This window comes from Mus caroli, chromosome 5 (assembly GCF_900094665.2).
Source record: "Mus caroli chromosome 5, CAROLI_EIJ_v1.1, whole genome shotgun sequence".
In the NCBI taxonomy this organism is placed as follows: domain Eukaryota; kingdom Metazoa; phylum Chordata; class Mammalia; order Rodentia; family Muridae; genus Mus; species Mus caroli.
In genome coordinates, this window is record NC_034574.1 from 16,484,276 (window position 1) to 16,500,147 (window position 15,872).

At 42.6% G+C, this 15,872-nt stretch overlaps 1 protein-coding gene across 2 annotated transcripts in view; it reads right to left on the minus strand.

Moving 5' to 3' along the window:
- Positions 1-15,872, minus strand: part of Fbxl13 (F-box and leucine rich repeat protein 13) — a 159,318-nt gene that overhangs the window by 4,519 nt on the left and 138,927 nt on the right. For both annotated transcript variants that reach the window (XM_021163602.1, XM_021163601.1), the window contains 2 exons: positions 12,035-12,118; positions 2,001-2,135 (listed from right to left, as the gene is read on the minus strand). In XM_021163602.1, coding sequence (XP_021019261.1) covers positions 2,001-2,135; positions 12,035-12,118 — 219 coding nt within the window. The remainder of the gene's footprint in view (positions 1-2,000; positions 2,136-12,034; positions 12,119-15,872) is intronic.

Here is a 15,872-nt window from a genome sequence, read left to right on the forward strand (position 1 = left end):
ATATATATATATATATATATATATATATATATATATATATATATATATAAAATGTATATTATATACATTAGCCAACAACATGTCAGGCATGATAAAAAAAATCCATTGATCATTTCTTTATAACCATTATAAAACCTCTAAGTGACATATGACCATGTTGAAATCTCTAAACTGAAAGCATTACGGCTATCGGCGGAAGGCTAGCCTCTGAGTGAGGGCTAAGTGTACAGTGTAGGCCTCGCTCCAAACCTGAGTGAAGGGTGACCTAGGAGGGTTGGGTTGAGAACACTCTCCTGTCAGGAGTTTTCTGTCTTACATTGTAGGCTGTCAAGGTCTCTAGAGAAGAGGCATCTAATCTCCTGCCTGAAGGGAAGTTCTGGCAGCCACAGTCTGAATTCTGAGTGAGAAGAAAAAGTGCTAATGCTAACGTGTCTGCTCTCTAAATTCTGGAGCCTTGTTCCCCATTACACTTTTGTACCCAAACTCCCAGTGCAGCATGGCCTTTCCCTGCAGAGACGCTCTGCCTCACTATCTCTAGACAATGGCAGTTTTGCTCTCCAGGGGACATTTGGCAGTATCTGGAGACATTCTTGGTTTTCAAGATGGGAAATACAGGACTTCCTTGTCTGGAACTTCAGAACTGTCAGGGTTGAGAAAATGGATGTCCCTGCTTCTGGTTTGGGTGGGGTCCTGCCCAGAGATGTGGAGCAGAGGAGGTCTGGGGTCTCGCTGCATCTCTAGAGTATTTAACACAGACTTTAACTCCCTCCTAACAGCATTCCAGAAGTCAGTGCTGCTGCCAAGCTTAAAGCCCATTGTGTGGCTCAGAGGTCCTCAGCTTTCTCTCCTGTAGCATGTTCCCATGGGTTCCCATGGATTCCGAGCTGGCTCTGTCACCTAAGCTGTTCACCTATTTTCAGGTCCCCAGTTTCCTTACTCCTGTGTCCCTCCTGTTTATCTTATCCTACTGCACCCTCACTGCTCAGCGGCCATCGTGGCAGGGCTTCAAGGAATATTACGTGTGTGTATTTGATCTGCCTTATTAACCTAGACTCAGGGTTTCTAAAGACAAAAGAAAGCAGGTTATATTATACTTTGAAAGTATTATTCCATCCTTTAAAACAACAAAACACAAACCTCCATTTCTGACTTTTCTGTACACAGAAAAAAATTTCTGAAAAATAAGTATTTAAGTGTCAGCAGTTTGTGCCTTACTTCTCCCTGTAAGGGATTATATAGTCAGTGTTTGTAATGACACCATTTCTTTCATGCTATTTCATCCTACTTTTTTCAGGAAAGTCATAGACTCTCAAAGTTAAGACCAAAGATAACCAAATAACCTTTTGACAGACTACAGGGACATTGTCTACCTGCCCCACTGAGGAAATGCCTAGAGAGTCAAACAAAGTCAGTGAAGTTATATGTTAATACTTAGTGTTTTTTTATACAGGAGACATGCAAATTATTCCTGTCTGGAAGAAACTCTAAACCAAGGTTCTGGCTGTGTTGCCCTGTAGGGTATTAACCAATTTTAGATCTAACCTGAGACCCATAATTCAACATTCTTTCTTTAGTTCCTACTCAGTTCTTTCTAATGCTGTATGCCATGATTTTATGACTTTGCTGATCTGCTCATTGATGAATTAAGTGAATCTCTGGCACAAACTTATATTTGCACATAATTCTGGGTGATGGTGGCACACACCTTTAATCCCAGCACAGGAGGCCAGCTTGGCTTACAGAGTGAGTTCCAGAAAAGCCAGAGCTACACAGAGAAACCCTGTCTCGAAAAACAAAACAACAAAACAAAAAACTTATATTTGTACGAGAATAATTGAATGTTTATAAATGCAGCTTTGGCAGAAACAAAATCCTCGTGCTACTGCTACTTTGGAGATGGAAGAATGCATCCAAAGACTCCACCAGACACGACAGACACAGAGGCAGCTCTCCCTGCAGCCCTGCCTGGATCCTGTCAGTGCTCCAGCCACCATGCATACCTTTGGACATCCAGCGATGTTAAGAGATGTAATTCGAGTACAGAAAATGGCTATAGTCTTTATGATGTCATCTGTCAGTTGGGAGCAGTAGGAGACGTCCAAGTGTTCCAACAACAGCGAGGTTTTGCAGTATGCCTGGAAGAGATTCCAAGGTCACAGGTTTTTTTTTTGGGGGGGGGGAGGGGTTCTTTAAAGGTGTTTGTTGTTTACTTGTTTGTTTTCCTTTACTTTCTCTTAGTCTTTTTCCAAACACTCTGTCCATCTGAAACCACTCTGATGGTCCACTCTGTCCCCTAAATACAGATTTTTTTTTCCCATGAACAAAACAGACAACAAAACAGTACATCCCAAATCAGCATATCAAAAAATACACGTCAAATTAACAGTTCATTAATACCACATTCCTGGTAGCAAAAGCCAGTCTGTCTGATATCACGGCTGGTGGTATGTGATTGGTATATCCAGATGAGTGTAGAAGGAGGTGTGGGTGCAAGAGTAGATGAAAGATATCAGGGCCACTGTGGGAAGAACACACCTTTGAATTTTACTCTCTTTCCATCATGATAACCTCTGAAATTTTGACAAATAATATAGCCTTTTTGGAGCTTCCTCTTCTAATTAAGGCAAGCCATACCTATACTGTAGCATCATTTTGAAATCCCACAGTGATCATCTGTCACAGATCCTTGTAGAGCAACCTAGAAGCCATCAGCAGATAGAGAGCAAGAGCCCACTGTACAGACACAGTGACATTTTGTTGAGCTAGGAAGAGAACCCGAGTCAGGAGATTTTCAGGGAAATGACGAAGCTGGGAGGTATGATACTGAGCAAGATAACCAAGACTTAGAAAGACAAAACCCATATGTCTCATCTATGGACCCCAGCTTATAATGTCTATCTGTATTTAAATAAATGAGGTGACAGAAAGGAGGCTCTGGGGTATGACTATGCTTAACCCAGGGACTGACACTATTAGATGTGACCTTATTGGAGTAGGTGTGACCTTGTTAGAAAATGTTTGTCACTGTGGGGGTGGAGACCCTCCTCCTAGTGCCTGGAAGCCAGCCTTCTTCTGTTTACCTTCGAAACAAGATGCAGAACTCTCAGCTCTGTCTCCAGTGCTATGCCTGCCTGGACGCTGCCATGCTTTCTGCCATCATGACAATGGACTGAACCTCTGAACCTATAAGCCTGCTCCAGTTAAATGTTGTCCTTTGTAAGAGTTGACTTAGTCATGCATGGTGTCTATTCACAGCCACGGAAACCCTGACTAAGGCAGGGTGGAATAGGAGGGTGGAAGGACACAGGAGGGAAGGGAAGAGAAGCAACACAGCAGATTTTTCTTAAAAGTCCCAGTCTGACACCTAACACTATATGTGCTAGTTTACTGCTTTACAATGACTTCACAGCTTAGTGGATACTATATAAACCCAATGAGCATCTGGAGAGATGGCTTGGCAGTTAAGAGGACAGACGACCAGTTTGGTTCCCAGTAATCAGGTCAAGCCGTTCATAACCTCATGAACTCCAACTCTGGGGATTTGATGCCTTCTTTGGCCTCTAGTGTGCACACACACATGTGTGTCGGGGTGTGTGGGGGTGTGTGTGGGGGAGGAGGAATAAAAATAAAATAAGATCAGGTGACGCTGACAAAAACTAGCCAGCACAGGCATACACTGAAAATTACACTTAGATTTTAAATCTTCTCACTACAAGTGTAAGAGGGGATGATGCTAATGAGGGTGACGTAGCCACTCCAGTGTATACATCCATCCATATGCAGGTGCAGCACTGTGATGGACTACAGCTTTTGACAGTTGAAACTTTTGAAGACTAAATATTAGCTGCTAGTAGATTTTGTGTATGATGCCAATGCTAAAATATGTATACTTACAGAGAGAAAGAAGTCTTGGTAATTACCTTTTTTCTGACCACAGCTGCCAAGGGCGATTGCTCTTGAGCTCATGCAGAGCTTGGGTTTTCCACAGGGGTCAGCATTTACTGTGCCTGACTCACCCCTGTGCTGTGACTAACTTTGCATGGAAATCTGACCTGTCTAGAACTGAGTACTGCCAGAAATTAGAAGAAGTCACTGTCGGGGATAGAAGGGTCACTGTCGCTGGAGATAATCAAGCACAGGGACATATCCAGGGTGGTACAGAAGGAATCCACCTTTGACTGGAACCAATAGCTTTGTCTCTCAGCTCACTTGCCAGTAAGAATGTGGTGAGTCTCTTGGGGTCCTCTATGGAACGGTGCTAGTTTTTATAGGTGTTTATAAGCATCACATTCAGAACACAGCACAGTTCAATACTAGGATGCAGGTTGGTCCTATGGAAGTGTCTTCCAGGAAATCAAGTCTGTTTTAATAATACAAGAATTTTGATGTTGCGAGATATGCAGTAATACTATTTCCTCTTAGAGAATGGACAGAGTAAGAACCAGAGACAAGTCCTACCAAGAACCATGTTTAAACTGTGAGGGGCCAAGGAGATGACACAGTGGGTAAGGGTGCTTGTTCTAGAAGCCTGACTACCAGCGTTCAACACCCAGAACCACAGTGGAAGGAGTGGACAGACCCCAAAAGTTGTCCTCTGACCTCCACACGCACATACCATAGCTCACCCATGTGTACACACACACACACACACAGGGGATGATAATAATTAATAAGCAATTTAGAACTATAAGATTAATTCCTAGCTTTAAAGGGAGCCTCAGGGCGTCTCTTCAGCTCCCACTGCTAGTGTCTTTGGACTGCCTGGATCCATTCCCTGTTGTGCCTTTATCTTGGATGGCTCTGCTAGTCTCTGAAACTGAAATGTTTGGAGGTTTTTTAATTCAGTAACTCTAAAAGTGATGTTAAAGTCTCTGATACATTCACAACTGCATTCCAGACATGGAAAACCTGAGGCAAAAATGTTGGTGCAGCCCTTATGCTAAATCGGTGGCAAATTACGAGAGCTAAAGTCCCACAGTCCATTGTTTCCTTTAGAGCTGTGTAAGTCACCCTGAGGTTCTATGTCTGCAGACATGTTACAACTCGATCACACAGTGAAATCCCCTCCTCTCCTCCAGAGACAGCTGCCCTGTGCCCTGCCAGCTCCAAAGCTCTAAAGTCACTCGCATAGCAACCCCACCATCTCCTGTATCTTGTAAAATGCTACACCAAGCCTCTTCCAAGTCAGTCTCTTACAGTGAAGGCAGAAAGAAATGAAAACATGGTCAAGTCGGGTTCCTTTCTAGTCTGTCGTCCTATCTTGCCATGAGTTAACACTTTTTCAGAAAATTTCTTCATCGACATATCGGAGTGTTCCTGTGTCTTCTGGGCTGAGTCACAGTGTCAGGGGTTAAAAACTACATTCCTAAATTGGGTACGTAGCTGGGACTAAGTTTGACTCATATTTGTTGATTGCTACAATAGTGTTCTTTTGCCCAAAGCCTGATTAATCCACCTCAACAAGTGGCAGCTCCTTGTCCAAAAACTTCTCTCTCTGTTGTCTCTCTTCATGCCACCGTCTCCTGACAGTGTGCTTCATTACAGCCCGATTAGGAGCACTTACAAGGCTGGAAGGTTTTGTTTTGTTTTGTTTTGTTTTTCCCTCTGTTGATAATTCCGGGAAAACACTGTGCTCTCAAGGACTTCTTTAATGAAGACTAGTTGGGCTTGCTCAAAGCTAAGAATGCAATTTCTGGACTTATATGTGGTAAACATGGAACTTCAGTTGCTTGGACCTCAGACAGTCATGAGACTTGGAGGTATATCTTCTCAAAGACAGCCTCCACGCATCATCCGGCCAGGCATCAGAGCAGGTGGGGGTGGTCTTGGCTAGATTGCCCACTCGGCAGAGCCTGAAGTCCTGTCCTGGTGTTGTTATAAATAGATATAATCAAACAAATGCTATCAATAAAAAAATCTAAATAAAAGTCTTAGAAATTCTAATATTTCCTTCTAACTGCAAGATAAATTGTCTTGTTTGTTTTCTGAGTAAATGTTTTCTCAATAGGACACCTATGGTTGTCAGTAAACCTGCATAGCTTACTGATGTCATAGATCCTATAGTATACTTGGACTAAAAGAGGGAAATTATTTTCAAAATATACAGTGTGGCAGGTGTATAAAAAGAAGCCAGGAGGTGGAGAACTGGAGATCAGAAAAAGGAAAGAAAAAAAAAAAAAAAAAACCAAAGAAAGAAGCAGTAAGTGGCACCCGAATGTATGCTGAAAAATTAAAGGGAAGACTGGGGAATGACATGAAAAAAGGAGCTCTCTTTGTAAATTATATTTAGTAAGCAAAGTTTGTTTTTAAAAAAAATCCAGAATAATGTTGTGGTTGTTTTTTAACAAAATCACAGTCATTCGATTATACCAATGAAGACTCAGGAGCCAGATGCACAACTGCATTCCAGACATGGAAACCCTGAGGCAAAAATGTTGGTGCAGCACTTATGCTAAATTGGTGGCAAATTATGAGAGCAGGTCATGCCTGCTGCCTCAGAGAGGCAGAGAAAGCGCCCAGATGACCTTCCTCCTCAGCCAGCATCCCAAAAGGCAAGTTCTCCTCCCCCTTCAAACTGAATGCCCCTCCCTCCACTTCCTGTGTCTCTCTATCTGTCCTCCTGACTCCCTCTTACTCTCTATAGTTTCTCCTATGTTCATTCCCTGGCAACTGCTTGGTTCTCCACCTCTTGATCTATTGTTGACTTTATTTAATCCTGTTTACAGAAAGCTATTGGATTTAAGGTGTGTGCTAGGGCCGAGGCACACCACAACTAAAATCAGGTGTTTTGTTGTTGTTTGTTTTTATTTTTATTTGCAGTAAATAACAAATAGTTATTTACAGTGTGATCAAATATTCTTGCTTTTTATTTTATGTACAAAATAAAAATGAGCTAGGCTGGACAAAGGACAACCATAACACACACTTTCCATTTCTTCAAGGTAAGTGGTCTGGTTTCCTGGCCTCCCTGGAGTCCCTGTAGACCATAAGAGCAGAGGACTTAAGTAATCCTAGGCTGGAAGTCTTAGGAAGAGCTTCTGAGCTTCTCTCCAGTCACCCTCTCTAGTCTTGTCCTTTCCCTACGTTTTCAGGAGAATGGCAACTGAGACCAATGGCCAACTAAGTATGGCCTCCCGCATCTCAGACTTCCTAAGAAACTAAGTTCAGGAACCATCAGTACAGCTTTGTCCCTTCATTTTATATATATAGTAGAATCCACAAGTCAAGAGGGGCTTGCAGCCTTGCAGAAAAATCTGAGGGCAAGAATTTGTTGGGTTTTGTGACCCTAACACACTTTTAACCTTAACTTTCCTCATCTGCAAGAGGGAAATAAAAATATTTTATATGTGTGTGTATGTGTGTGTATCATATATAGGGAGAGTATAGGGAGAGAGAGAGAAGAGAGAGGGAGAGAGAGAGGAGAGAGAGGGAGAGAGAGAGAGAGAGAGAGAGAGAATGAATGAGCTTTGGGAAGACAGAGCACGTGTTCTCCAGAAGTGCTTGGCAGAGACAGCACCATCACTACGTCACAAATGCTGTCTTCTGTCTCTCAGCAGTAGACTCAGGAATTATGGGCCAAAGCTGCCTGCCTGGGATACCACCTTTAACCTGTAATGTCATGAAGGCTTTAGAAAGGAAACACGGCAAGGAAATTCTAAATGGGCCTGCCAGAGTTATCAGAAACCACAGCCAGTGAACTACAGCCCTCCTGAACCACTCTGCAGGCACCCTGCTCACATCAGGCATGACACAATGGGCAAACCCTAGGGTATCACAGAGGGATCAAAAGTAGAGGCATAAACTCATACTGTCATAGAAAAGTGGACTCCTGGAATTCGTTTTTGCCTGCAGGCAACCTGACAGGTTTTGTTTAACTTAGGCAAGTTTCATCTTACATATGGCAGAAACAGCCTAAGAATTGTCTTGCTTTTAACATGTCCCCCTGTAGTTCTCTGTGGACACTTACATGAAGATAACAGATGTGTGGGTCATTTATGAAATTCAGCAAAACTTCAGCTGTCTCCTGGCTCTCACGGTGGGAGTGGGCAGGAAGCCGGGCCTGGGGCGGGGCTTACTAGGCTTCACCTAGTTCTTTGCCAAGAGAACATGGTACCCAGTGCTCCAGAATCCCTTGGAACCTTATATGCTATGGGACTCTGAGAAACTGTTGAAGTTCACATCCTTTGAAGTCTGGCAAGTTTCAGATCCTGTTGGACGGCTGACAATTGGAAACACATTGGTGTCAAGAGCAACACAGGGCTGAGATCCCTGCTTTTGCTCACAGCCAATGAAGAAACAATAAAGCCTGGTATCTGTGTCCCCCACCCCCACCCCCACCCCCACCCCCAGTTGCATCTACATTCCATGAGTCTCCTGGCATTTGCTGTGTTATCATAAAGCTCGCGAGACCGTCCTTAGTGTGGATAATCTACTCGGCAGGGATTTCCAAAATGCAGCTCTTAATTGTTCCGGGTTTTGTGGCTGCTGCTTTTTTAACAAGTACCAGATGACCATCCCTTTAAGTCTACTAAGAAATCATTTAGCTCCTCTCCTAGGACCTTTTAAAAAATCCCACAGCCTGAGATCCTCTGGGAGCTTCTTCATCATAGACGTTTTAGTCAATACTCCCCTGGAGAGAGATGACTGCAAAGGCTTCCCTGGACACAGGAGCCAGAGCCAAGAAAGCCAAACTGTTTGCCTGTTCTACTTCCCTGTACAGGACAGTTCAGAGCCTCTGCTGCATCAGAGGCCAGGGATTAAGGCCGGTTAGACCAGGAATCTTGATTGTTCTTCCCCTTTCAACCCACAAGCAAAATTTCATCCCTGGAGAATAGGTGTAGTTATCAAACTCTCATACTTTGATAGTTACTGCATGACTTAATGCTGGAAACTAAATAGAAATCAGTGTTGATCTCTGATTTTCAAATATTGTTGCTAAGGGGAGCTGACTTGCAGAGCCCATCTTAGGCATTGTGAGTCAGGATGTATCAAAGGCTACCAAAATCAGCTTTGGTCTAGCACGGGAGGGTGGAGATATCAATGGATAAAAATATTATTGATGAGAATCTTGCATAAACAATATTTTAGGACTACTTAGTGAATAGTTTTGAAGATAAGTAATGAGACACAAGGACGTGATTCACGTTTGCTGTTCGGGGTCCATGAATAAACCCTTCTTAAACTCCAGACATGCATGTCCGAAACAGGATAGTTAGAGGCCAGTCTGCGAGAAGAGGGCGGTGGTTGAACAAGGTAGATACTTGGACTGTTCAAAAGCCAACACACACACACACACACACACTCACACACCAAGAACAGGGAGGAGGAATAAATGGAAAGATGATGAGACAGGAAATTTTTTCTGAATAGAACATCTGGTCTTGTGAAATTAATAATGAAATAATTCTTTTAAAAAGATGTCTTTAGATCAGTGAAAATAGAGAGCAATTTGGAAAGTTTAAATTTTTAAAAAACATGCCAGAATTTTGCTTATGATAATAAGAGTTAACAAAAGTGCACACTTTTGCCTAGACTCCCCAGCACCTAAAAACACTGTAAATTTAGGCACTGTAGAAGAGTTGGGGGGCAGTGCCTGGAGCCCAGAAGATCAAAAGCAAATGGCAGAAAGTGAGTTTTCTGATTCTTAGCCTCAGCCTTATTCCAAGAAGCATTTTTAATGTGATGAATATTTAGAGGCTAGTATCATAGCATAGTTTTCACTAGAAAACTTCTGAAAGATTCACTCACCGGTCAAACACAACTGCCTCCTCTCTAAGAAATGTAACTCAAGACTAGAATGCCAGTATTCTTAACTTTTACTTTGGTCTTGGTCTTCATTCATTCAGTAAATACTTATCTAACATTTATAATTGCCCACAACTGAACTAACTACTAGCTACTAGTTCAAATAACCAGTCTTTTCTCTCAAGCAAACTAGAGTCCTGTCACTGAGTCTGCTTCCCTAACAGCACTCCTGGCGTTTGGGCCAAGTCTTCCACTGTTGTTTGAGTTCTGCAATGCGCTGCATGATATAAATCTTACTTCTGGCCCATGGATGAATGGATAAATGAGTGTTTACGTGGGTAGTTAAGTAGATGGATTCATACTGTATATAAACATTATAAAATATGGCACTGTGCCTCATAAATACATACAAAAATTATTATTAACAGACAGGTGTGTCTGTGTGTCTGTGTAGACTGATTTGTCATCAAGACTTGTCAAAAACAATGTAAGACATTCATAACAGTATAATGCCACATTAATACTGAATCATCTTATATTTTTGGTTGTGAGCCTAGCCTTTAATGGCTGAGCCATCTCTCCAGCCCAATACTGAGTCATCTTAATGACACATTTATTTGCAATGATGCTTAACGGCTTTGTATTTTAAATCTTTGATCTGCCACCTTTTCAATTTTTTTTTTGAAAGCCTGACTGGGTAAGGCCTTGTGTGATACTTGTTTCACTTTTCAATTAAACTACAACTTTTACTTATAGGAATCTTTTGGCTTCTTTTCATAGCAAGTTCCATGTACCTAAGCATTTGTAATCCCTTTTATTATCAGTTGTAACCTCTCGGCCTTTAGTTCTCTCATCTGTAAAATCAGAAGAGTGCTTCAGCTGTCCCTGAGCTTCCGTCAGCCCCAGACATGCTATGCTAAGGTCTCAGCATGGGCTGACCGATGCAGCTCTTCAGTCTGTGCTGTACTCCAGCACTGCTCCAGTCATCATGGAAAGCGCCATCGAGTTTGTCATGCTCAGAAACATTCCCACGCTCCACAGACTTCCCAGCTAACGCTTGTGTTACCCATCGCTTGAGCAATTAGCTTTTTAGTCCCTGTAAGAAAGTGCCGCACCTTTCTTCCTACTTAGCCTAATGCTTTCCTAGTTTGGGAATCTTTTAGCTCCCAACACACTTTTATGCGATGCTTCCAATAGGTTAACAGTTTCTCAAGCGTAATTTTCATTTCTTCCTTGTCCAATGCACAACACACACTTTTGGGTAGTGGTCTCTCTCTCTCTCTCTCTTTCTCTCTTATGTGCATGTTCTTTCTCTCTTGCTCTCTGCCTGTCTTTGTCTGTCTCTCCCCCCCCCCCGCCCCCGCCCCTGCCCCTGCCACTCATTTAGATACTTAAGATGCTAAAACATTTCCTTGGCTTATGTGGAGTGTGCAAGGACTGCATGTTTCTCAGGCCCTTCCCCTTCGCATGAACTCTTACAGCACAGAGCAATCCATCTTGCTCCATCACTTACTTCTGTTGTCCATTCCATCGACGTACATTACAAACTATGTTTACATAACTTGACCTCCAAACTGCTAGATATCTATATAGTGTCTAAATTCCCACAGTTTTCATGGTTAGATTGTATATTTTAATATTCTCTCTTATAGAATATTTTCGCAATTTGCAAGGACTCTGAGCCACATAGACGTTCCTCACTCTCCAAGTAAATGCAGCTATGTATCCTATGAGTTTTACACAGAGACAGGAGAGAGTAGATGGGGAGGAAATGAGGCCACAAAGCTTCCTTGCCACCTCAGGCTACAGAGGCCTTGCTGAGAACCAGTGGAACACACTAGCCACCTTAGTGTTCCAGTGAATAAAAACACCCAACAAAAGCTGCCAAGGGAAGCTGGCCAGTGCTGGCCATGGTTTCAGAGAAACATCAGTCCATGGTGGTGGGGAAAGTATGGCAGCAGTCCTCGTGGCCACAGTATGGCAGAGAGCTCTTTCCTCACATGGAGTAGAGACAGGCCAGACCCAGGGCTAGCTCTAACCTTCCAGAGCTGGTGAAGCTGTCTACTTTGCCACCCAGGCTGCACCTCCTAAAGGCTTCATAGCCTTTTAAGGGCTGAGTAAGCAACCTTTTAGCTTCAAACCATGACACCCGGAGTTGACTGTGCGTGAGTCCCAGTCCCGCGTGTGAGTCAGCTCCTGTTCCCCTTTTCTATTGGAACTTATAATGTTTACTCAATTGGAGCTTAATTTTTAGTCTTAACCCTTCGGCAGAAAACCCTATTCATCTTACCCGAATTCCAAAGTCAGTGATGTTGACACAGTCGGACACAGAAACTTCCCTCAGTTTTCTGTGTCTGGAAAGTATGGTCATGCCCTGAAAATATAAAGATCATTTTGTAAGTACAACTTAGTATGGGATATAGCCAAGAGCCATTTTTACAAACTAATAGCATAGAAGAGTGATCATTGATAACAGCTAAATGAAGGTACATTGTGGGTCCCACCTCTTTGTGTCTAACGAAGTGCGGGCTGACTTTGGTAAGAAAATTACTAGTCTTAGTTACCACTAAACCATTAAATAAAAATTTCAGCTGTCTCTAATACTTTGGTTAAAAAATGCTACAGAGTTCCAGAGCTAGAACACTCCTAAGACATCACCTGTTTCTATCAGTGTTCAGATAAATGCTATTCGAACCAAGTGATCCGACTTCACTTGAAAGCACTTTATACAGCTGGGGAATTTGTCAGTAGGTTCTTATTCATTCCTAACAATAACAACAACGAAACCCCTCAAAATCTTTAGTTCATTTCATAAGCTTAATTTCTGAAAGAGAAAGGGAACAGATCTTTAGTAAAAGATCTAGAGGCATAAGCAACCACCAATAGCCTACTTTCTTTCCAGGCTTAAAAATGAAATAACAGATTGCATCCCCGAGCCCTTCTGTTGCTGTGCACAGACTGTGCTATGCTGAGTCTAGGCAGTTTCCCCAAGAACTGACTGTCAAAACCTTCTGAAAAACACTGATGAATTGATAAACTGGGTTACAGATACCACCCTGCTATGTGTGCACGTGTGCGTGTGTGCACGTGTGCGTGTGTGTGTGTGCACACCTGCATGCTTGCTTGTGCTGAGGATGAACCCGGGACCTCAGGCATGCCAGCTTCTCTGCTAAGTCACAGCCTCAACCTCTTTGCTCTTGTTTTGTATAAAGATTATTGCAGGACTCCATCAGGTTGACACAAGCAGGATTTATTGCCAATTCAGTGAATCCAAGGCCCACTGATGGAGCAGAGTCAGAAACAGCTAGGGATCTGTGCTTCTTGTGTTTATGCTTAAGTGCAATGTTTGAGCCATAACGGAAAATGGCTTATGCAAATATCAGATCTTGTTTTACTCCTTTAGATAACTTTCATTTAAAGAAAAAGATTTTATTTTTAAGTCCAGATCAAAGGAGAAAGCACTTGCCACAAGCCTGTGTCCTAACTGTGATATCTCCATTTGTCTAATAGTCCTGTGCACTAGCTCCAAATGGCATGACTCTGCCCTTCACTTCATTAGGACTGTGGAGCCTTTTGCTAGGACTCTCCTGTCAGAGCACAAACTCTGCCTTGTGGAGCCAGCACACACAGCCTGCATTCCAGATGTGGATGTAGGTTGTTTTTGGTTTTAATGCTAGAAGAACTGGAGGAGTTGAGCTATTCCAAGACATGCAGAGTTCATCTCTGTGTCCTATGCTCAAAAATAAAAAGTATTTATTATCCTTTGAGGCATCTTCTAGGGAATGATCTCTGAGGCAGTTAGATTTTACTTTTGTAGACAAGCTGGAATTTTCAAAACCTAGCTACAGAAGTTCACTTGTTAAATAAGACACTTGTCAGTCTGTATGCTCCTTAACACTTTACTTACAAAAAAAGGTTAGACCCTTGTCATATAAGCCGGATGGATCAGAGTTCGGCCCACAGAAGGGAGAAGGAGAAAAACACTCCATAAAGTTGTCCTCCACACATGGGCTTCAGCACACGCACCCCAACATCATCATCATCATAATCACAACTTTAAAATTAAAATATGAAAATGAAATGCCATGTTTAATACTCTATTTGCTCATTAAAGGACATGTACTCAACTGTGGATTAGGATATTAGCTGTTGCTTAAGTATGTAATACGATACCACAACTAATTTACTAAGATGTTTATAATTAAGAAGAGACACAAAGAGTGTAAGCAGGGTTATGGGAAAACTGACACATATAATCCTGCCCCCCCCCCAAAAAAAAAAAAAAGTGGACTAGCCATTCTGGAAAACAGTCTGACTGTTTCTCAGAAAGTAAAGCCCAAGGTTACCACATGGCCTGGCAGTTATACTACACTGTGGGTTTATAACTAAGAATAAAACATATTTCCATATTTCCACTGGGTTGGAGAGATGGCTCAGTGGTTAAGAGCAGTGACTGCTCTTCCACAGGTCCTGAGTTCAATTCCCAGCAACCACATGGTGGCTCACAACCATCTGTAATGCTATCTGATTCCCTCTTCTGGTGTATCTGTAGACTGCAACAGCGTACTCACATAAAATAAATAAATAAATAAATCTTTAAAACATATCTTCACACAAGACTTGTGCCCAAGTGTTCTTAGGAATGGTATTCAGAAGCAACGCACGAATATTTACCAAGAGATGGAAGTATAAATAAGATGCAATTTATCCCTACAATAGAATGCTAGTCGGTAAGAAAAAGGAGTGTTAGTGTATGCCACTGTCTGAATAACCCTTGGAAATATGATTCTAAGTGAAAGAAGCCAGACCTCAAACACCACACGCGATTCCATTGAAGTTCAGAACAGGCAAACATACGGAAAAGTAGACCCACGCTTGCCTGAACCAGCTGGAGGGCGGGACAGGCTGAGCAGAGGCGTCTGGTTTGCGAGTGACGAAAGTATTCTGGGGTAGACCTTGGCGATGGCTGCATGGTTCCATAAATAAACCAATTACATGAAACAGGCCTAGAGCCGCTCGTCTCAATAAACATTCTTCATCTGTGCAATAAAACCATAAAATATTCCTGTCATCCTTCTGCCCAAGATGGCCACAGATGTTGCCTGTATGTCACGAATTTCTGTTGGGTAGACTCAGACCTACGTGATCATCTGTTGACAAGATGGTATTCATGATGTCAGTATGCCCCTGCTCACGTATTACCATATAGCCCAGCGGCTGAGTAAACAACTCTGACAGTCAACCAGGAAGTGGAAGCCAGCAGACCAGACAGGCCTCTGTAGGTGCCACCTGCTCCTGGCAATGAGGCCAATGAGAGACATGTCCTATTCCAGCCAACCTGACACCTTCTTAATTGTTTTTTGTGTTTTGATTTTGAGTCTCTCAGATAATTGCCCTAATGAACACCTGGTACGTAAGTGTTCTGTTCCACTCTATGAGATTCAGAAATGTGCCGACCTGGGAGGAATTCTCTGAGACAGCTGACAGTTATCTTTGAAAATTTTCTTTTAAAGACCTGTAGTATCAAGTCTGGGAATTGTAATTGCTCAGTTTGTTGAGGATTCACTTAACAGGCATAACACTGATGGAAGTCTAATATAGAAGCTGGAAGCCTAGACGACAAGGAGGTGCTGTTTACTGCCAAGACATCCACGGCCTGGGTAGGTAGACACCCAGGTACCACAGACCATGATAACCATGAAAGGGAAAGATGGGAGCAGTGGTCCAATCACAGTGCTATGGTGAGGCCTCTTCCTGTGAGCCTGAGGCAAGCGAGCACAGGGAACAGTTTAACAACCTGGGACTCCACTAGGTTCTGGCTAGGCAAACACCACTTTCCTAACAATGCATTTGGCAGCATGAGCCTCTTACCTTCATGCACAGTGAACAAGCAGCCGTTTACAAAATAACGCACGAGCAATCTGTTAGCGACCTAAGGCCACCACTGTATCAAGCTTCAAGTACACACAGATCTCCCTAAAGACCATTAAACATACTTTCTACAAACATGTCCCCAGTGTATCCAGGTATATATATAAAGAAAAAACAAAAACAAAATAAACAAAAAACAGATGGCTGATCTGGCCTTAACTGGTTTGGGGGCATGTGCTATGAGACAAACTCTGTCG